The sequence below is a fragment of the Exophiala xenobiotica genome (genome assembly GCF_000835505.1).
Source record: "Exophiala xenobiotica strain CBS 118157 unplaced genomic scaffold supercont1.2, whole genome shotgun sequence".
NCBI classification, from domain to species: Eukaryota; Fungi; Ascomycota; class Eurotiomycetes; order Chaetothyriales; family Herpotrichiellaceae; genus Exophiala; species Exophiala xenobiotica.
The window spans coordinates 2157693-2177484 of record NW_013562493.1 but is presented as its reverse complement, the minus strand read 5'-3'; the positions used below and the strand labels follow the sequence as shown (position 1 = coordinate 2177484).

The 19792-nt window shown below is 52.7% G+C and overlaps 8 protein-coding genes across 8 annotated transcripts; 4 read left to right on the top strand and 4 right to left on the bottom strand.

Moving 5' to 3' along the window:
* Nucleotides 1-40: 40 nt before the first annotated feature.
* PV05_03007 (uncharacterized protein) lies at nucleotides 41-1349 on the bottom strand. The gene is made up of 2 exons (XM_013463625.1): nucleotides 1163-1349; nucleotides 41-1108 (listed from the first exon to the last, which is right to left on the bottom strand). The coding sequence occupies exons 1-2, from the start codon at nucleotides 1281-1283 to the stop codon at nucleotides 174-176; spliced, it is 1056 nt and encodes a 351-aa protein (XP_013319079.1). The 5' UTR covers nucleotides 1284-1349; the 3' UTR covers nucleotides 41-173.
* A 152-nt stretch (nucleotides 1350-1501) lies between these two features.
* Nucleotides 1502-2945, top strand: PV05_03006 (uncharacterized protein). Its single transcript, XM_013463624.1, has 2 exons — nucleotides 1502-1826; nucleotides 1959-2945. Exons 1-2 carry the CDS (start codon nucleotides 1678-1680, stop codon nucleotides 2911-2913), a joined length of 1104 nt encoding a protein of 367 aa, XP_013319078.1. The 5' UTR covers nucleotides 1502-1677; the 3' UTR covers nucleotides 2914-2945.
* Nucleotides 2946-3132: 187 nt separating this feature from the next.
* On the top strand, nucleotides 3133-4135 carry PV05_03005 (uncharacterized protein). Its single transcript, XM_013463623.1, has one exon. It carries the CDS (start codon nucleotides 3227-3229, stop codon nucleotides 3878-3880), a length of 654 nt encoding a protein of 217 aa, XP_013319077.1. The 5' UTR covers nucleotides 3133-3226; the 3' UTR covers nucleotides 3881-4135.
* On the bottom strand, nucleotides 4064-5624 carry PV05_03004 (uncharacterized protein). Its single transcript, XM_013463622.1, has 2 exons — nucleotides 4887-5624; nucleotides 4064-4764 (listed from the first exon to the last, which is right to left on the bottom strand). The coding sequence occupies exons 1-2, from the start codon at nucleotides 5376-5378 to the stop codon at nucleotides 4135-4137; spliced, it is 1122 nt and encodes a 373-aa protein (XP_013319076.1). The 5' UTR covers nucleotides 5379-5624; the 3' UTR covers nucleotides 4064-4134.
* Nucleotides 5625-5795: 171 nt separating this feature from the next.
* On the bottom strand, nucleotides 5796-10404 carry PV05_03003 (uncharacterized protein). Its single transcript, XM_013463621.1, has one exon. It carries the CDS (start codon nucleotides 10131-10133, stop codon nucleotides 6030-6032), a length of 4104 nt encoding a protein of 1367 aa, XP_013319075.1. The 5' UTR covers nucleotides 10134-10404; the 3' UTR covers nucleotides 5796-6029.
* Nucleotides 10405-10555: 151 nt separating this feature from the next.
* PV05_03002 (uncharacterized protein) lies at nucleotides 10556-13135 on the top strand. Its single transcript, XM_013463620.1, has 2 exons — nucleotides 10556-12092; nucleotides 12153-13135. The coding sequence occupies exons 1-2, from the start codon at nucleotides 10728-10730 to the stop codon at nucleotides 12858-12860; spliced, it is 2073 nt and encodes a 690-aa protein (XP_013319074.1). The 5' UTR covers nucleotides 10556-10727; the 3' UTR covers nucleotides 12861-13135.
* Nucleotides 13136-13293: 158 nt separating this feature from the next.
* On the bottom strand, nucleotides 13294-16496 carry PV05_03001 (uncharacterized protein). Its single transcript, XM_013463619.1, has 5 exons — nucleotides 16329-16496; nucleotides 16174-16266; nucleotides 16038-16123; nucleotides 15354-15991; nucleotides 13294-15303 (listed from the first exon to the last, which is right to left on the bottom strand). The coding sequence occupies exons 1-5, from the start codon at nucleotides 16362-16364 to the stop codon at nucleotides 13541-13543; spliced, it is 2616 nt and encodes an 871-aa protein (XP_013319073.1). The 5' UTR covers nucleotides 16365-16496; the 3' UTR covers nucleotides 13294-13540.
* A 136-nt stretch (nucleotides 16497-16632) lies between these two features.
* Nucleotides 16633-19139, top strand: PV05_03000 (uncharacterized protein). The gene is made up of 3 exons (XM_013463618.1): nucleotides 16633-16950; nucleotides 16998-17094; nucleotides 17145-19139. Exons 1-3 carry the CDS (start codon nucleotides 16901-16903, stop codon nucleotides 18171-18173), a joined length of 1176 nt encoding a protein of 391 aa, XP_013319072.1. The 5' UTR covers nucleotides 16633-16900; the 3' UTR covers nucleotides 18174-19139.
* The last annotated feature ends 653 nt before the right edge of the window (nucleotides 19140-19792 follow it).

Below are 19792 nucleotides of genomic sequence, written 5' to 3'. Positions count from 1 at the left end.
CATCTACAGCAGAGGTAGTACCCTCGTTCTAAAGGTCGTATCCATCTTATAGTCCTTCTGGGCGTCCTCACTTGAGGAAGGTCGGTAGGCGAGCTTTTGGGGTCCTTAAAACTCCGCCACGCTGTAACGTCTTATTTCAAGGTCACAGTGTTTGACATTATCCGCTGTGCGGTCTATCCTGAAATGTCCACCAGGTGTTTCCATTTCCTCGCAAACCACGGTGCTATAGCCCAACTGCCACTTTCCCACGGATGGCCACAGTGTCGTACACGTCTTTCGTCCTTCATGATATACTCGTCTCCTGCCAGCTCGCCCGTCCCCCGGAACCTGACCCCCTGCCTGACGTAGACATCCTTCTTCAGCTCCTGGACACCATCAAAGTCCGACCGTGACATAGAGCCACCAGCACCTCCTGCTTGCTGAGCACGGACATTCAGCATCACGGCCGTCTCTCTCAGCCTCGGCAGCGGTAGTAAATCTATGCAGGCGTGGTGAGGAAAGATGACTTGGGCCAAGCATGGTCGCAGAGGACCGTGACCAGTCAACTGTGGATCCGAAGCAACGTCCGCCTCCAGGTTCGTCGATTGTACTGCCGATGCCGAACCTGGTGGTGGAAGCACCAGAGACAACGAGGGCCTGTAGAACGGCGACATGTACTGCGGGTCCATGACTTGGTCGATGTCGATGCCCAGCGCGCGGGCGTTGAACAGGCAGGCGGCTAGGGTGGTGGTGACCCCATGTGGCCAGAGTGCAGGCCTGGGGTAATCTCTCAGAAAGTTCGACAGCTGTGAAGAGGGTGTGCGACGTTTTGGCACGAGCGATTCGTGGGCAGGGAGTAAAGTCTGCGGAGAGGGGAATGTGAATGGCACCTCTTTGGTAGTACAGTAGGTTGAGTTATCTTGGCCCTGCAGTCCATCTATAGACACCTGATCTGAGGTATTTGCTCTAGAGTTCTCCTGGTTGGTGGCGTCTTGGATCCTGTCCAAGATTTCGGGCTCGGCCTCGGAAGACCTCTCATTGACATCGAGTCCTACTTCAGCGGGACGCGGCGCAAGCTGCCTGGACGTAGTGCTCGGCGGTATTCGGTTCTTTGCCCTTTGCCGTTCTCCTAAGAAGAGGTCAGAGCGAAGGCCAGCTTCATTCATGCGGAGAAGAAACTCACGGAAGGCTCTTTGTGCCCGCCGATTCTGCTCCCGCCGCGCCTCTGTGACGGTGGTTTTGCAGGGGTTCTTATCTCCGGCGGCATGTTCATTTGGTGCGGAGGCCCGGCTTTTACAGCGCATGCTTGTGCTGGGACATCTGCCTCCGCCCGACTCTTCGCTTACCAGAAGACGAGGAGAAAAGTGAAGAGTTCTGGTCACGGTCGCCTGTGGTTAAGGAACGGAGGTGGGGTCGGGGCAACTTACCTCCGGTTACCCTCCTCTCCTTTGCTAAATACCTCTGCAGGATCCGTGCAGCGACCACCTTTCTTTCCATTGCTTACAGTTTTTGCCCAATCAGAGCACAGACTCTGAAATGGAGAGGAATCGTCGGGAGGACTCACCTCTGTCCACCCCCAAAGGTGTAAGCAAGTTGGGAAGCATAAATTCCAGCGATCACAATGTCCACGTCTAGAGCACAGGACATGTCCACCGGCAATCCCAAGACGGCGCCACCAGTTTCGACCCTACACTCAAAATGCCAGAGTCTAACAAGAAAATCATCGCCATCGTAGGCGCAACCGGAAGACAGGGCGGCAGCGTTGCACGTACTTTCCTCTCAGCTCCTCAGTCCTCGCGCTGGCGGGTACATTGCCTCACACGCAATCCTTCGTCCGAAGCTGCCAAGTACGTATACGAACACCATATCCAACAATCATCATGATGTGCGACGCAGCAGTTCTGAAGAAACACCGCTTAGCACTCGATATCGAACACCCCTACATAATTTGGACATGCATGGCTGCTAACTGATAGCAGAGGCCTTGCTGCCCTCGGCGCCGAGATCATCCAAGCCGACCTCTCCTCCATACCCAGCCTGGTGTCGGCATTCTCGTCGGCCAATGCCATCTTCGTCAACACCAACTTCTGGGAGGTGTATCGAGGCGCCCTGGCGGCTGGGAAGAACGACGATGAAGCCTCGCAGCTGGCCTACAATACCGAGATCAGCTGGGGCAAAAATGCGGCGACGGCAGCGTCGCAGATCCCCGAGCTCGAGAAATTCGTGTACTCGGCCTTTGGCTCGATGAAGGTCGCTTCTGGTGGCAAATACGCCCGCTGCTACCATTTCGAAGCCAAGGCCGTCGTCGTCGCCCACATCACCACGCAATTGCCTGACCTGGCGGCCAAGACAAGCTACATCTACGCGTCCGCCTATTCCGACAATCCTTTGTTGTACCCGCGCAGAGTTCCTTTGGGGACGTCATGGATCCTCTGGCTTCTGTCGAAAGTCCCGTTCCTCGTGCGGTTTCTCCCCCGCCCTCCTCCTCCGAGCAACGAGAAGTCCAAAGAGAAGAAAGTGTCTCGCGGTGGCGAGTATCTCATGGCCCTTCCAGGGAGGATGTCGACGAAGCTTCCGGTTTTCATTCCGGACGTTACGACGGGTGCTTATGTGCGTTGCCTGGTGGAGGATGAACCAGCCGGGATGAAGCTTTTGGCGGTCGACTGGTGGATTGGGTTAGAAGAGGGCATGCGGACGTGGGAAAAGGTTACGGGACGTAAGTCACGTTTCATGGAGGTCAGCGTGCAACTACTCTGCCAAACGACGGGCATTAGGGAAGAGGTGCTCGAAGGCGCGGCTTTCCTGGCAGAGTTTCCTTACATGTGTGAGGTGAAGGATTGGATTGAGCCGAGCGGGCTGAAGAACCCTCCACCTCAGGCAATGAGCTATGAGGAGTATTTGAGGACCAGAGATATGCATCAGTTACTTGCGTAACAGCGGGCACAATAAGAATAATTAGGAGGAGAGATACACAGTGTGAGCACGAAAGTAGAGAGGAGCCTCGGAGTCTTCTTTGGTCAACGCGGTCTACTCAGTTCTCCGTATAAGTCTCACGTGCCCTTTGTATCACGTGATTATATCACTCCGCGATCCGAAGTTTCTCCCCGCAGTCTTTCTACACTTTTTTGTCTGTTTCCATACATCGCAGCCTGGCCAGCATCTACAGCAAGATCCATCCAACACTTAGCCGAAAACACACGGGTTTTGCGCATTTCCTCCGCTTCATACCCATCGAGGGTGAGACGAAATGTCCGAACCAATCCCCGAAGCCATCCCCACCTCCGCAGACCCTCGCTCGCGGCGGCCCATCAAGCGTGCCCGCGGCGCCAACACGGCGCGAGCTACACAAGCCCACGAAGTCGAGACGCTATTCCTCGACCCCGAACGACCGATCAGCATCCCTCCGCCTTCCAGCGAAACCGACAAGCGCACAACCCTCGCCGCACCGCCCGAGATCGTCGCGAACGTGCAGGGTTCGTCTGCCGGTGCCGGATCCGGGGAATTCCACGTCTACAAGGCCAGTCGACGGCGCGAGTATGAGCGGCTACGGCTGATGGACGAGGAAGCCAAAAAGGAAGAGGAGAATGCGAAGTGGGAGAGGGAAGAAAGAGAACGGCGCGAAAGGGACGAGGAGAAGACGAGGAAGAACCGCGAGAAGAGGAATAAAAAGAAGGGAAAGAAGTCTGCCACGACGGAGAAACGTGGTGATGCGAAGGTGGAGGTCGATGGAGAGAGGGATAAACCGCAAGATACTACCGACGGCTCGAAACAGCAGCAGCAGCAGTCTGGAGGATTGCAGATACCGCGGCCGGGGAGTAGGGATGAACAAGACCAAGGAAGTGATTTCGGAGTCGCCGAGGTCGTTCAAGAAATTGGCATCACGATTCACGAGGACGATTGAAATACCCTTTGTTCATCGTCTCACGCGCCGGGCGAATCCCGCTGTACGGAGTACAACATGGGCACATTTGCTGAAGCAGGCCGAGCCAAGGGCCAGAAACAACCCCCATGTTACTGCAAATCGACCAACGCTCCAACTGGATGAGCAGAAATTTCGTCTTCTGAGAGAGTGAGAGAGCTACACCGCGCACTCTTCAATATTTGTACAACTAGATTTTATCAAGATACCCATGACACCACCACCTACATTTCCATCTACGCCTCCTTGTTCTCCAAAACAATCGCTCGATCAATCCCGCTGAACCACCGCATGCCCAACTGCACCGTTCCGGGCAACACATTGAAAAAGGGCATACACTTTGCATAAAACGGCATGCGAATGACACCTCCATCGCCCCGCTCAATCGTCCGAATGATCTCCTTTGCCACGTCCTGCGCCGCCAGCACAGGGCCGAAGAAATGCGCGTAGAACGGGACGGACGTGATATCCGCGAACAGCTGCGTGTCCAGTTGGCCCGGCTCGACGAGGAGTGTTTTGACTTTGGCGAAAACACTCGGGTCGGGATGACAGCGGAGTTCGTGGCAGAGGGTCTGATGGAGCGATGACACGGCGGCTTTGGAGGCCGTGTAGTCTGCCAACGAGGCTGGCGATAGATGTGCCAGGATCGAGGAGATGGTGACGATGTGCGCTCCTGTTTTGGAGGACGTCAGGTAGGGCAACAGGATCGAGAGCGTGTTGAAGTGCGATAGGGCGTTGATCGTCATGGTCCTGCTGGCTTTATCCGGCGAGAGAGTTGCTGCTGCTGGGTTTTGAGACGACGTCAGTAGAGGCAGACCTGCGACGCCCGTTGCTGCGTTGTTGATCAGGATCGATGGCGCGCCGAGCTGTGGTATCAAATGTTAGCCCTCGTACGACAAGCTTGCCTGCAAAATACTTCCCCCGTGGCTTTGGCAAACCCATGGGTTGGACACGCAAGGGAGGCACGTAAATAGAAGACAATACGAACCTCAGTGACAATCCTCTCCACGGCCGCCTTTACATCCTCCATCTTACTCACATCAACCACCTCCCAGACCAGATCCCACCGTTCCATGGTCTCGCGTGCCTCCTCGTCAGGTTCTCTGACATCCAGCACTGCGACCCTCACGCCTTTTCGTAGAAGCATTTCCGCTAGCACCCTGCCCAATCCGGATCCTCCGCCCGTAATGACAACGACCTCGTTCTCCCATTCGACTTTCCTGTGACGGCCGTACGTGAATCGCTGATTCGCCCAGACTGCCACCTCCACCACGCCCAAGAACGCTGTGTACCAGAGCGTATAATAAGCGATCGGCTCGCGGTGTTTATGCATCGCCGCAATACACAGGTAGAATATGAAGCTGATGTACGGATGGAAGACCGAGTTGGCCAGGATCAGCAATAGGAGGTCCAGCGTGATGACTCGGTACCATGGTTTGGGCTGGGTGGGTGATTTTGAAGTTGACGGCGCCGACACCATTGCGTTGAATTTGTATCTTAGCAACCGGCCCGGTAAAGTCTTGAGAAGGAAAGCTGGCGTCGGGTTCGTGAAGTCGTAGAGAGTAGAGATTGTCTGGTTGCCAAAATGATCAAGCTTGAGAAAATGGCACTGGTACCAGCCAAATGCACAACCACAGTTCCTCGCTGATCTAAGAAGATTATACTGACGTTGGCAAAGAACACATATACTATAGTACAGGTCTTGTGACCGAAATCATTAACTACCTCAAGACGGGAGGTGCCTTTCATATGGTATCAAGGATCAGGGGAGATGATGCGAGGTCACGAAGTTGAAGGAGCGTCTCCACAACCAATCAAGTGTCTCAAATCTGTGACGAGGATGAAACAGCCACAAACGCAGGAACAGGAACCAGGTTTGGCTACGGAGTAATAATCAGTGCTAAGGATGCATTTTGCTCGTCATCACTTCTGACTGTGAGTGAGCGAGGATACTGTCTAAGGTATCTAGACGCAAAGTCTGCGGGTGTCCAGGAAATGGGCCTGTCGAAAGCGTCGTGGACAAAAAAGAGCCAGCTGTCGACAATGCAGAATAATACGATCCTTGGAGTCTATCCAGCACACGCAAAACAACAGCAGCCCTCAGAGAACCCACATTCCAGGTCAGCTGCATTCAGTCGAGGTCCCCTGGCAACTCATTGAGCAGTCCTTCCTCGTCACCTTGCCCAGGCAGATATGGTGTACCGCTACTGATGCGAACACATTGAGGCCCTGTACTCGTCCGCCATCCCATCGCACCTCCGCCACCCCATTCATATTCGTCTTCGATGTTGAACTGTGCTCCTTCTCTGGCACACCCATTGCCTCCTTTAGCAATGATGGCAAGATCCTGCAGTTGCCGCGGGTCGAATTGAAAGCCGTATGTGCGCGGAATAGGCATAATGTCAGGATCATCGTCTCTTGGTCGCTGGCTCCGGTCCATGTCCGGATACAGGGTCCCAGGAACTTGTAGGTCAGGTGTCTCATCGCGAGAACCTTGATCTTCTGTAAAATCGTCCTCTTGAAGACCATTGGCAGAGTGGAACGACTTGGAATCGTCGTCTACCACTTCTTCAAGCTTAACAGCCGTGACGGCCCCATTCCATTGAGTGCTGTCCGCGAAGCCGCTTTCCCGTGAGGTTGGTTGGACAGCAATGGGACAACCATAAGCAGGCGCGATAGATTCTTTTTCCACCTCATTCGAGGCACTGTGAGCTGCATGTCCAGAGAATAGAGTATTGGCGTTTGACCCAGCGTCACTCTCGGAGCCTGTGAACTGCTTTGCAAAAAAGGCCAGTCGCCTGGCTCGAAGAGCTTCCTGATCGGGGCTGCTAGTTTTGCTGTCCGGTACCAAATCCACATTGTGATCGATACCCTGAGATTGTGCTGTTGCCGAATCAGGAGTGACTAAAGATACGTGATTGGTCTGAGTTGCGGTAGGCTTCTCCGTCGCACCCGACACGGAGTTCTCAGGTACTTCGTTGCGGTAGACGGAGTGGCAGTAGTATTTGCGCAACACCTTGTTCTTTTCTTCCAGTTCCGCCCACGTCATGAGATCATCGTAAGGGAACTCATTGCTCAACTGCGTGAAGCGAGAATGCTGATGATACTTCCAATCTCCTTTACGAACGCAGCGATCGCGAAATTGGAGCCATTGACCACCGCGAGTGGTTTTGTCCCACGGTATCACTTTGCCTACAACGTCATCTTGTCGACTATGCGGTACCCCAAGAGGATGCCCTTGATTTGGGTTTGCGTCAGTGACAGTCTGCTCGCCTCGCTCACTTGATTGTGGAATGGACGGTGTACTCTTGATGACACCATCGTCGGCCTTGACAGCGGAGTGAGATGAGTGATCGTCATCGCGATTCGCAGGCCAGGGTGGTCTGTCAGCTTTCGCTCTTTCGACATGAGAATTGTATGGTTTACTCGAGTATGGCGTCGGTCGCTCAGCATCGAATGGGCACTGTTCGTCTAATTCGCGCAGAGTCGGGTTGGAAAATTCGCGAATAGTACCCTTCTTGATTTTTTTGTCCCTCCAATGCAGCCATCGTCCTTCCTGAGTGTCGATATCCCACGGTACCGGATTTCCCCACTGATCGCGACCATTGGCCAGCAGTACATCCGTCCTCGAGCACAAGTACGCATCGGGCTTATTCTTCCCTTTGGACTCTGGCTTGTCTGAGTCGGCATCAGCCGAAGGATTTGGGTCTTCTGCTGAGTGGTCGATTTTGTCCTCTGGTCGATTATTGTCGGGTTCATCCTCGCAGTCACTGTCGGCTGAGACCTTCCTGCGTCTCCAGCTCTCCGACGGCTGCCGATTGTTCTTGTACTTGTTCTTGCCCTGATGCGAGTGCGCGGAGGTCAGTTTCGGATTCGAATTTAGGTGTTGGCTGTTTAGAGAGGAAAGGGCTTGGGCTCTCCCCTGAATAGAATTCCCCAACGTACCATCAGTGTGAGATTCTGAATCCTCATCGTCCTTTTTCTGAACTAACAACTTCTCCTTGGCCTCGAGTTCCCGCTTCATCTGCAGTTGCTTCTGCCTATGGAAGTCTTGGTCTTTTCTCAAGGTGTCGATGCGATCGATGACAGGCTCGAGGAATGCTTCCACTGGAATCTGCTCACCGGCACCGACTCTCTCGACCAGGGACCATGCTCGACGGAACTCGTCTCTAATCGAAACAAGACCATGATGGCCAACTGTTCGTGCAACATTATGCTCAACCTCAAAGGGATCCTCGATGGCAAGCAGATACCGCAGTCGAACGTTTTTGTTCTTCGATTCGGCCCACTTTGCCTCAGTCCAGCCCTTTTCGGCTTTGGGCACGATGCCTCCTTTTTGTCGGATAGAGATGGCGTCGCGAGTCCAGAAAAAGCCCTCACGCGTCGCGTAATAACGGAAGAAGCCTCGGAGGAGCTGGGCCGTAGTCTCTTTGTTCTTGTTTCTGGCCATGTCTTTTTGCAACTCCTGGATCTCCGCAGGCCGACTGACAAATCTGATGTCGAATCCGTCGAATAGCGGGATCTCCCTGTCTGGATGCCAACCATCCTCGATCTTCGCTAGGTACTGCAAATTCGGAATGACTGGTGGCGAAGCAATGTTCATCAAGAAATGGAGCACCATCATTATGTAGCCGTAGCTAGACAGTGTGCCACGGTACGGAGTGTTGATGTCTCTCGCTTTAGCCCAGATCTTGACGAAAGTACCCACTTCTCCCACGCGAGGATCGAAGCCTTGGTATAGTCGAAGCAAGGCCGAATTGTGCAGGGCAACAAAGTTGGTGAAGTTGATGTCGCATTGGATACCGCAGTCTCCCACGAAGTCTAGATTTGGATTGCCACGTGTGGCTGGGTTGGGAGTGAATAAATCTTTCACTGTCAGATCAGCCATGGCCTGATCAACTTCCTCCATAACTGTAGAGGTTGGTTCGTCAGTATCTTGGAGACCGAAAGAGTCGATCGCCAGCGCGCCTCCAAGGGCTTGTTTATCCAGCTGTCGAGCACTTGACTGGTCTATTGTCTCCAGGTCGGTAGAGGGTAGTCCTTTGGCGGATTCCACATTCGCCTGGTCGGGCGCGTCCATTCCACGGGAGTTTGCATCTTCGTGCGTTTGACCATTTGATTTAGCGACCACTTGACTGGGGTTGTCATTCGAACATGGCGCAGTTGATGCCTCGTCTACAGACTGGAACAATGACTTTTCCCACGCGGCACGGTGGTCTCGGAGATTGTGCAGCAGCTCGGGGGACGGACGCTCGCAGATCCGCAGAATTGGAACACGAGTATTGGTGAGAAGGCGTGCTCCATATGCCTTGTCAAGGAAGGCCTTTTCCAAGACACGGCGAACCTCGACATTAAAGGTGCGTTCCTCGTCCTCATCTGAATCTGGGTCCTCGGCGGCTTCAGCCTGGTCCTCTGAGGACTTCGTCTTTTTCACGGTCTCTTGATGGCTCGGCAAGGAAAGAAGAAGATCCATATCACAATTTGCCAAAGCAAAGCCGTTGGCAAGGCTACCATAGCACTTCAATTTGACTTGTTCCACATCAAGCTCGGGATATTTCGCACTAAGAGCCTCTTTTGCAACATTTTCTAAGTCTTGACGGAAGTTTTCCTTGGTCAATGACTCTTCGCGGGTGAGTCGATGCGCTTCGTTGGCTCTCCGGCCAACAGCATTGAGATAGTCGGATTGCCTCATCATCACATGTCTCATATTTCGTTGTTGCTCAGCGGTACCATAGTGCAATTCGGCATTTGGATGGTACAGATAAGTATTACGGGGTGGTGGTCGTCCATAAGTAGGATACTGGGGCATGGCGACCGGCTGTGGTGTCGGTTGGACGTGTGGTTGATGACCGAAGCGCCCTTCATGTCCCCGGTAATTACCTCTCGCGCGCTCCTGATACTCCCTTGGGGTGCCATGACGAATATGGTCAAATGGTTGGGCCGGCGCTTGGTGTTGTTGATAATGAGGAGCAGGAGCATTCCGTGGCGGAAGTGGCAATGCGCTTCCGAGTGGTGGAAAGTCTTCGGTATTGGGTGGCTGCTGGACCGATGACTGATTGCTGATGGAGGTCTGACTTCCATGAGAGGATGGATATCCACGGTGATTCCTGCCTCGGCCTCGGCCGCCCCAGTTACCTCGTCCACCTCGTCCTCGGTGCGAGGATTGGTGAGACATTTGTTGAAGTTGATTCCAGACGTGGTTGTCGAAGCCAGATGTCGGATTGGAGCCGTCCATGATTCATTAGAAGGTGGGATCGAGTCAGATGGAGTCAGGAAAAGCTGGGATCGCTGGTGATATTGTCCTCGGTGGCTGGATACATGTGATATTTGACCCGTCGTTAAGAACAGGTCTCCAGAACAACAGCGTGTTTTGCACAGAGGCGTGAATGAATCGACGAAAGGAATTGAATAAAGGGAACAATATGAATAGTCGGGCGATGGGCAATTGCGTGAGGACCTGCGAGGACCGTCCTTCGTGGCTTGGTTGATGGTTGATGGTTGGTAGTTATGTGTTTGGTTGGATTGTCAGTTGCAAGTGAATTCATTAGGCAGGGATGGTGGAATTTTGTTGATCCGTCACCCGAATGACTCTGTCTTGGCACTGACTTCACTCCGGCCATTCTCTTGGTTGCTTGTAGATGAACTTGCCGCAGTCCAGTTGAGGCCTACTGGTGTCAACAACACAACCCACATCGTAACTTGCATTCCAACAGTTCTATCGCTTCCAATCTTCTCCTGTATCGGTCGCCGTGTCCAGACCCGTATATTCTGACATCCGCTGTCAAAATCTCCGCCTCGAATATCCTACTACATGTTTTCATAGCACAGAATGAACGCAGGCTCCGCCCCCACTGGTGGACCTGCAAGTCAGCCTCCAGGCAATCCTGCTCTGGTGAGGCGCAAGAAGCCTCTGTCTGATCCTTTCTTCAAAGGCCCGAAGAGGAACCCGGCCGTCAAACCTCAGTTGAATGGCCATCCTACCCCGCCCGTAAACGGACATCTCCCTGTGAAGCCGCAGCCATTTCAAGCTTCGACACCAAACAGTCAGCGAGCAGCCTCTCCTGCGATATCCGCGATATCCGAGAATGAAAGATATAGCGGCTTCAGCGATCCGCGAATCACTGCCGAAGGCATCCCTTACAAAGACTACAAGCTTGTCACCACAAAGAGAGACCTTTTGAATGGACTAAGATACCACATCCTCCAACTAGCTGGAGAGAAAGCAGTCGATATCCGCAATGAGTCCGAGTTCCCCAAGCCAGCTCGCCTGCACAGACGCGATCCAAGAGCCCCTCCACCCGGACAACACCAGCACAAAGAAGAGGAGGGTCAAGTCGATCCAAAGGATGGTCTCAACGCGGCTGAACGAGAAGAGCTGACCCGGAGGAAAGAGATTCGACAAAAGGAACGTGAGGCTAATCTCGCCCAGATCGCGCCATCTCAGAACGCAGGCAGAAGGATGAACGCGTTCAAGAAGAAGACGCAACAGGTTTTCAGGCCTGAATTTTCTGCAGAAGAGAAACGCCGAATTCAGACAAATTATGAGGAGAAACTACCATGGCATCTCGAAGACTTCGATAACAAGCACTGCTTGATCGGCCACCATCAGATTGGCTCGATGGCTTCCAACGCGGCCTTTGTCTTTGAACCTGCGATAGACGCGTCGACGGGGAGATTCCGCCTGATCCCAATTGAGAAAGCCTACCAATTCAAGCCGAAGCGTGAGCTCGCCCAGCAGATGACCATAGAAGAAGTCGAAGCTGCAATGAAAAAGCGAGGCACCGATCCTGAGTGGCTGATCCGTCAAAGAGAAGCTCGAGTCGCCGAAGCGTCGAAAGAACTAGCCGCCAGACGTTCGAAAGGTGTCTTTACCGGCGCCCAGACACAAAGCATAGCAGGCCGGAATGGCGAAGAAGCTGATCTCGACTTCGAAGACGACTTCGCGGATGACGAGGAAGGTGATCTGTTTGTCGATAAGGACGAGGATGAGAAACTCGCGGAGAAACGTATCAAGGAGGACCAATTGCAAGCAAATTTCCTCGATTTCAAAGATCTCAAGGAGTACGACGAGGCCGAGGAGCGCGAGAAACGCGAAGCTGAAGCACGAAAACGTAACTTCAAAGAGCTCCGCAAAGCCCTAGAACGCAGAGAGCATAACTACAATCATGGCACTGATTCAGAGTATGAGTCTTCGGTAAGTCCCCCTTTCGCACTTCTCACTCCCGATCCCCAACTGCAGCGCTGACCATGACAGACGGACTCCGAAGAAGAACGAGAACGCCTTGAGCGCGAACGTATCAACAACATCAAGAAGGAAGACGAAGACGGCAAGAAATCCGCCATTCCGTCGCCTGGGGGCGGTACACCATCCGGGCGTAAAGAGAAGAAGGGAACAGGCAGCGATCGCGAGCGGGCCAGGGGTCTCAAGCGTCCCGGGTCGCCGAATTTGTCCGACGCGTCCGGAACAGATGCCTCGACGCGGAAGAAGAAACATAAATCGAACCACTTGTCGTCGACTCAGCCTACGCCCAGCGTCTCGCGACCTATGTCGCCCGCAAACGTTCCCTCGTCCGCGCCCACCCAGATCCGCAAGCGTGTTGCCGGCGCTGGATCCGATACCGATGCAGGCATGAGCGATCGCGACGGCGGAGTCATGTCGGACGGCAGCCGTGCTAGGAAGATCAAGTTGAAGATGAGCGTGTCACCACCGGGGACGGGTCCGCCTAGTCGGACGGCGTCGCCCGCTCCAGGAGCACGGAGTCCGCTGGCCGCTGCTTCTCCGCCGCCAACCGCGTTCCCCAGCGTGCAGGATATCAAGAGCGCGATCCCCGAGTCGGGCATTGCGATCAAGGACCTCATGAAGATCGTGGCGCATCCCAAGGAGAGAAGGGCCGAGTTTGTCAATCTCGTCAAGGAAGTTGCCCGGATCGACAAGGAGAGGAATGTTCTTGTGCTGAAATAGACATGCCCGGCGAGCACTTTCTTTTGCTGCCGGGAGTGAGTGCGAACGGGGTAATGTATGATTGGCGCCCCCAACGGCTGCAGATTTCGAGCAACTTAACTAGAAGGCCGAGAAGGATGGGGTTGAAAAGCTTGAAGAAATCCAACTGGTTTGAGTTAGAATCTCTATCTCGCGGCGCAGATACACATAGCAACAGCGCTACGCTACCTTACCGTTCACCCACAAAGAGGACTACGATTATGCTCACATGAAAATGTTCATTAGCTTTTGAACGATATAAAGGCGCATATTGCGCGGTTTCTTGTCGCGTTTCTGGATGAGATGAGTTCAGGTCTTGCGATTGCTATTGCGGAGGGCCCTACTCTCCAGGCTTGGAAGGCAGCCGAGCTCTAAGGGGATACCCCCATCTTCAGCATTACCATGGCTGTATCCAGTCAATCTCGAAGTAACTCAATACTGAATCGATTTCTGCAATTTGCGGGTTTTCTCTCAGCACCCTCAAAGACCATTGAGCTCTCACGTCGCTATCTACTTTACGCTAACCATTGCGGACTCGCACACTAGACGATGTCCAAGGTCAGGTATCCAGCTAAGGACTTTCAATAGAGCTCGAAATATCCAACCACGACATTTCTGTACAGCCTCCCTCTAAGATCTGGACATGTGTCGGCAAGAAGAGTTCAGCTAGCAGTATACCTGCCACTGACCAACTTCGCATTCGTGGGAACTAATTCCCATCGTCTCTCTTCCGCACTCCCTCTTGCACTGCTTCCAGCCGTGTCGTCCGCGAACGGATCGCTGTCCTTCTCCTCTCCTCCTAGAACCAACTTTTCGACGCCAATGCCACTTGCGGTTCGGCTAATGATCTCGAATTTAAGTTCGATGCTGCCCTTTTTGGGCATGCCTCCTTCCGTCATGAATCTGACTAGCAGTCTTTCCTGCTCTGGCTTGACGGCGAAGTCGGCATGTCGCCATACAACAGCCGATGTCTTGCGGCGGAAGACAGCGCCTTGAGGAGGCGCCATCATTGCTGAACTAGCCCTTCCCGTTCCCTCTCCTGAGGTATCGAGGTTGACGCTGATCTGTGCGTTTCTGAGGATCAAAGGTTGGGTTCCGAAAACAGGGTTGAGGCTGTACAAGATGATGACGCTGACTTGTCCTTCAATGACCTGCCAAGCAGGAGTGATGAGAACTGGACTGTATTGGCCGAGATTGCTCTCATCGATATGGAGTTGATATTTCAAGCCAATCATTGGCGACGGTCTCCGAATAGCTGAGGTGGCAACAATGTATGAGCCTGCGTGCTCTTCAGCTAATGCTTGGCCTGTCGATTTGATCTGGGTCATGAATATCGGATTGGCAGCAACTTTGTCGAGGCGCTCGAAGTGCTGCACGCGAACGGTCTCTGAACTGGAGTCACCTGAAGCCATCGCATTGTATGCAAACGCCACTTCACCTAAGACTAGTGACTTGCTGATCCCACTTTCAGTGAACCAGGCATGAACAGTCTCTACAATGGATGCATTCAATCCCGGTTCGTGAAGATCAACATGCTGACTGGGACCTGCTAGGCTCCGAGAGGAATGAATGGAAGTGGTGTCCGAGGCCACACCGTGCTCTTCAAGTATCATTGCAGCCGCTGGTGGTCGCTGCATCGGAGATGCGATGTTCTCGACAGGGTTGTTTCCGGAAGGGATGGTAACCGGCGGGCCTGCTCGCTGCATAGAGGTGTTTGTTCCAGAAGGCTCGGCATTGCTTGGAACGTACATAGTGTTTCGAACATCTCGTCGACCTCTTACGCTTCCCTGCACACGGTTGATCCCTGAAGTCTGTGCTTGACTGCGGAGCTGATTGGCCATAGTACTCAAGGCTTGCTGGGCTTCACTCTCGTCCTCTTGAATGGGCTTCTCTCGTATCATGAAATTGCGTGACGAGTCCTCATTTGGAAGAGGTGCAATTGGAACCTCATGTGAGTCTTGCGCCCACGGATCCATGGCTGGAGCTGGAGGCTGCGGCTTTTCGGGTGAGCGGTATGGAGTCTGCGGTGTGCCGACATTGTCAAGTAAAGCAGGTTGAGTTGGTGCGAATTCGGGCGTCGATTCCAACGGAGCTGGTGAGGCACTGGCGCCATTTGTGAGCGGCAATGATTGCTGAGGGGTGACTCCAGAAGGTAACTCATCGCGTCTGTCATGCGATATCGAGGACGTAGGTCTCTCGTCGCGAGTGGTGCTGGGTGTCAGCTCCTGCCCTGTTTCTTCCAGATCCTGGAAACTTCGCGATGAGTCCCCTCTTCTAAACGGAACAAAGGATCGTGTCTTTCTCTTTTCTTCATTTGAATGTGAAGGGATGGGAGGCACAACACTTTTTCTTCTGCCTATCACGGTCCCAAGCCGCTTTAGACCACCAAGTCTTCCTTTTTCTTTGTGCGGTGTGTTATCGGGTACTACCTCATGTTAAATGAATTCTAGACAAGCATGCGCCGGAACGACTTACAGGGGGCTAATCTGTCCTGGGCAGCAAAAGAATTGGTGCGCTGGCTTTGTCTGTCGTCCGCGTTTCGTGGAGGTGGTGGTGTAGGAGGACGGAGATGAGAACTGGCTGCTGTTGCGCCGGCTGCTGCAGAGCTGCGCCTTCTAGGGACGCTGCCACGTCCACCACTTGCTCTTGCGGCAAAGGTTTTGATCTCGTCGGCAGTTTCGATGTTCAGTAGTGCGTTCAGGCACGATTCTGCGCTGAGTCTGTTCTTCTCGGTAGCATCCAACTCGTGCGTTTGATATTGTGTGAGGACGTCTCTTAAATGATTTACCCTCGTCTCATCGAGCGCCTGAAGCTGCTCAAAGACATAGGGTGCTTGTGATTCCCACTCACGCGACGAATCCTCAACCGTTGAGCTTGCACTCTCGGCCTTTCTTCCACCTTTCGCAGCTCTCCTCTGAGCATTGACTAGCTCTTTCGCAAGTGAATTAAGGTTGCCTTGGGTTGTGGACAGCGCTTGCATTTCCCGATTGCGACTCGCAAAGTGCCGGAGGGGATTTTCGACGTCGGTCTCGATTTTGGTGGCTAGGGTCTCATGAGAGGCCGCTAGATTTTCGGCGCCAGACACAATGCGTTGCCATGGCATTTGGAAGATGCTACTTGTGTCAGTGGCATGAGAGTCAATGTGAGTGTTATCATTACCCTAGAGCTGCCGCTCCATCTTGTTGCGGTCTTCGCGCGAGCTTCCGCAAGCCTGCGACGTAGGCTTCCTCCACTCTCCGGCGTTCCTGCGATGCATTCAGCCTCCGTTCCTTGAAGCCGCACAGGTCTTGCTAACCTGAAGCCAATCGGCAATGTCATTGTTGATTTTCTGAATGAGGTCTACGCGATCATTGAGGATATTGACGGCCTGTTCCGGTTGCAACGAAGCCTGGCGCAATGGAGTCAGTCCTGCTACCCGGAGGGCTGCGGCATATTGCAGATGGGTCATACCAGAAGAGTTGGATACTCGGTCCTAGAGAACTCCATGGTGACAGCCTCACTGATGTCAATCAGCCATGGAAATTCAAGTGGATCGGGATATTTGGCACAAGGGAAAGGTGGTGGAACGCAAGGGCATTGCGAGGCCACCACAGATCGAAGGTTACGTGGAGGGAGAGCCTCGCTACTGAGTACTGGGGTGATGAAAGCTCTTTGGGCCCTGATTACGTAGCCATGCCGCCCGCCTCCCCCAAAATCTCTATTGCTCCTCCCCAGGTTGCCGGGTCGATCCTACGGGATATTTTTCAGCCTTGCTGCCACCATTGCTCTCCTTGCTTCAGAAAGCTTACTCTAAGCTGAATGACCATGTCATGCCTGCTGCACGCATTGTGCGAGCAACCGCTTGGAAGAGTTGCTGTGCCTGAAGCATGCTGGCGTTGGTGAGGCAACATACCATATTCACCAGGTCTCTGAGGATGAAATATCATCTGGATCCTGAAACTTCGTGACTAGAATTGCTGCTCTAAGGTTCTGCGGTGATCATCAGGCTACGGAAGCGGGTGTTCTGAAACACCTTCAACAAAATGCCTGTCGATATCACCTTCTCTGAGAGGTTGAATAGTATTGTTTTATTGTAAGCTTGTGCCAATTCTCCCCATGACTCTGACCAACTGGTTGCAGGACAAATGCTTTGGTTGCACTGGGCAAAGGTGCCGATGTCGCTCGTAAAGAAGCTAGAGAACTTGAAGAAGAGTTTCGCTATAAAGCCATCTCAGAAGTAAGCGACTGACGGTCAAAAGATGTTGACGTTGTAGCTCACAACGTCAGGTGGAATACCAAGATGATCTTCAAAAAGCACTGGCTGCCCTGCAACCAGCGGCAGATCCCTTACCAGAGGAAGCAGAGCCTCCGTCAGATGTGGAGATATTGAACTACGAAGGACCAAGTTTTGGCAATTACCAGTATGCAACATTTCATGCAGATGGTCAAATGTCGACCATTTTCAAGGCGCAGACCAAAGACAAGCACGCTCCAGTACAAATTGTGGCTTTGAAGGTCACGCATCCGGCCATGATGATTCCTCCACACAACTCTGAAAGAGAGGCTCGACTCATGGTCAGGGCCCGGCATGAGCACGTTGTCCCTCTGTTGGACACCGTACACGAATCAGGAGGTCAGTTCATACTTGTACTTCCGTTTCTGAGGCAGGATCTCGAGAATCTCCTTCGGTCAGGGAGACTCGACAGACGACAGGCAAGGATGGTATTTGAAGGACTTTTCCAAGCCCTAGAGCATATCCACGCGCTAGGCATGATCCACCGCGACATTAAGCCCTCTAATATCATGCTCAAGAGCATGGACGGGCCTGTCTACCTCATTGACTTCGGCATCGCATGGTCACCCGAAGACAAAGACTCGGAATCGGCAGATTCCAAAATCACCGATGTCGGTACAACCTGCTATCGACCACCTGAGCTGTTGTTCGGACATCAGTCATATGACTCTTCCTTGGACATGTGGGCAGCCGGTTGTGTGATTGCTGAAGTTGTTAAGACTGGCCATGTTCCACTGTTTGATGCTGGGTCGTTAGGAAGCGAACTGGCACTGATAAAGTCGATATTCACCACGCTTGGCACACCAAATGATGAGACATGGCCTTCTGCGAGCACATATCCTGACTGGGGAAAGATGAAGTTTCAAGACTTCCCAGCGAAAACTTGGAAAGACATCCTACCTGGAGCGAGTGAGCAGGGCATTGATTTTGTCAGCAAGACTGTATGCTATGAACCGACCCAGAGGCTGACTGCCACGCAAGCTCTTGGGCATGGACTAAGATCAGACCTTGCAAGGTCATGATCACTTGCGGCAGTCATTCAAAAAGACGGATTTGAGCAAATCACGAGATGCGGTCTGTCTTCCTCCAGCATTCCTGCCTGGGGATGTCGAGCAGATAAGAAAGCGTTTAGCGTGCTACCTGAGGCAAGGGGCTGACAACGTCGAGACACCAAGCATATCATAGTAGTCCCTACTTCACTAAATCTTTGCGACATGTCTCCTCTACTCCGGGCACTGCTTACGATTATTTCACTTTGCAAGGGCCCTTCTAAATATGGGGTTTCTTCACTTGGACGGTACCCTAGTGACCGAAGAAATACTTGGTATGGGCGGCTCAGGCTTGGTCATTCGAAATGGGCAATTTGCAGTCAAGATGCCGCGGCTTTGGCAAGGCGTTGACGTTTCCCGCAGATGGAAGACTCACACCTGAACCGGGAGACTTCGACATGCGGCAACTCAGAATCGATCAGATGCACCTTGAGAAATCAATCTTTCGAAGGGAATATGGAAGACTCGAATGCAGATGGAGAGTCCGTCACGACAGATATTGGGCATTTGGCGCAGTGATGTATGAAGTTGTAACGGGCCAGCACTGCAAATTTGACCCGATGCAAGACTGGAAAAAGCCTGGAGATCCATTCTCATGGCCACGGCGAGATAGTCTCCCTTCAATCCACGACTTGTGGTTAAGTCACATTATCGAGGCTTGCTTGGTACAGGGTTCTTTCGCATCTGCCGGTCAACTCGCATCAGCATTGGAAGATCAGGACGCCGGTTGAACATGATGTCTTCGATCTCAAGCTCGAGGAGAGATTGACTGGTGGGGAATGAGAATGGAAGGGTATTCCCAGGTCGAAGAAATGAGCTGATTGCAAATGGTGCTACAGTATCTAATGTTCCATAAAACACTGATGAAAGAGCGAGGTAGAAGGTCTCACAACCACAGGGTATAGCACTGCACCTCTAACCCACGGCGCGATTAGAAAGGAGCTTTGTGGCCACAGGCCTTGATCATGAAAAAAGTATGTGACAGAATCTTTCCAAATATGACAGCCTTTAGGCTCCCATAATGTCTTTCGAGGAGTTGAAATGTTCACTCTAAAAGGGCTCACCGCAATCTTGTTGACATTGTTCACAGTGATTGATTCAGCCACCCTTTGTGATACCGTCGATCTTACTTGATTTACTGCTTTCACGAGTGCTGTACTGCTATCCAGCGCATGAATAGGCACATAATGGCGTGATTGGAATATAGAAGACGACGATGAGGGTCATTTTGCGTATTGCCGGGGCGCATATGCGTGTAGGCGTGCAACAGAAGTTCCAGACGATAGCAAACAAAAGAGAGCGAGATGATTGGGACACTCCGATACACATTAGATTGGCGAATGATGAATTGTGGGCTAGTGAGAGCGAGTGGAATCATTAATCATGAGATGGTCCAACCCCAATTTCCATGGCTGACAGGACCTAGGAAAGACGGCCGTTGATGACATGGATCAGGCTCGGCGCTGTTTCTCGCGGGTAAGAAGTTCAAGCATAGCTGAATTGCGATTGAGGACTTCATCAATCATCACGGAAAGGAGTGTATTTATCTGCCGGCTTCTCATGATAAAGGGGATAAAGAGAACAATGATTGA

What these genes read in the sequence shown, in the direction of transcription:
- PV05_03007 (XM_013463625.1), bottom strand. Translation starts at nt 1,283, where the DNA reads ATGCGCTGTAAAAGCCGGGCCTCCGCACCAAATGAACATGCCGCCGGA. An exon ending in GCGGGCACAAAGAGCCTTCC is followed by an intron (nt 1,109 to 1,162) that starts GTGAGTTTCTTC and finishes ACCTCTTCTTAG; the next exon opens with GAGAACGGCAAAGGGCAAAG.
- PV05_03006 (XM_013463624.1), top strand. Translation starts at nt 1,678, where the DNA reads ATGCCAGAGTCTAACAAGAAAATCATCGCCATCGTAGGCGCAACCGGA. An exon ending in CCTTCGTCCGAAGCTGCCAA is followed by an intron (nt 1,827 to 1,958) that starts GTACGTATACGA and finishes AACTGATAGCAG; the next exon opens with AGGCCTTGCTGCCCTCGGCG.
- PV05_03005 (XM_013463623.1), top strand. Translation starts at nt 3,227, where the DNA reads ATGTCCGAACCAATCCCCGAAGCCATCCCCACCTCCGCAGACCCTCGC.
- PV05_03004 (XM_013463622.1), bottom strand. Translation starts at nt 5,378, where the DNA reads ATGGTGTCGGCGCCGTCAACTTCAAAATCACCCACCCAGCCCAAACCA. An exon ending in TGGAGAGGATTGTCACTGAG is followed by an intron (nt 4,765 to 4,886) that starts GTTCGTATTGTC and finishes TTGATACCACAG; the next exon opens with CTCGGCGCGCCATCGATCCT.
- PV05_03003 (XM_013463621.1), bottom strand. Translation starts at nt 10,133, where the DNA reads ATGGACGGCTCCAATCCGACATCTGGCTTCGACAACCACGTCTGGAAT.
- PV05_03002 (XM_013463620.1), top strand. Translation starts at nt 10,728, where the DNA reads ATGAACGCAGGCTCCGCCCCCACTGGTGGACCTGCAAGTCAGCCTCCA. An exon ending in ATTCAGAGTATGAGTCTTCG is followed by an intron (nt 12,093 to 12,152) that starts GTAAGTCCCCCT and finishes TGACCATGACAG; the next exon opens with ACGGACTCCGAAGAAGAACG.
- PV05_03001 (XM_013463619.1), bottom strand. Translation starts at nt 16,364, where the DNA reads ATGGAGTTCTCTAGGACCGAGTATCCAACTCTTCTG. An exon ending in CCGAGTATCCAACTCTTCTG is followed by an intron (nt 16,267 to 16,328) that starts GTATGACCCATC and finishes CCATTGCGCCAG; the next exon opens with GCTTCGTTGCAACCGGAACA. An exon ending in CCAGGACAGATTAGCCCCCT is followed by an intron (nt 15,304 to 15,353) that starts GTAAGTCGTTCC and finishes AACATGAGGTAG; the next exon opens with TACCCGATAACACACCGCAC.
- PV05_03000 (XM_013463618.1), top strand. Translation starts at nt 16,901, where the DNA reads ATGCCTGTCGATATCACCTTCTCTGAGAGGTTGAATAGTATTGTTTTA. An exon ending in TTGAATAGTATTGTTTTATT is followed by an intron (nt 16,951 to 16,997) that starts GTAAGCTTGTGC and finishes AACTGGTTGCAG; the next exon opens with GACAAATGCTTTGGTTGCAC. An exon ending in GCTATAAAGCCATCTCAGAA is followed by an intron (nt 17,095 to 17,144) that starts GTAAGCGACTGA and finishes TCACAACGTCAG; the next exon opens with GTGGAATACCAAGATGATCT.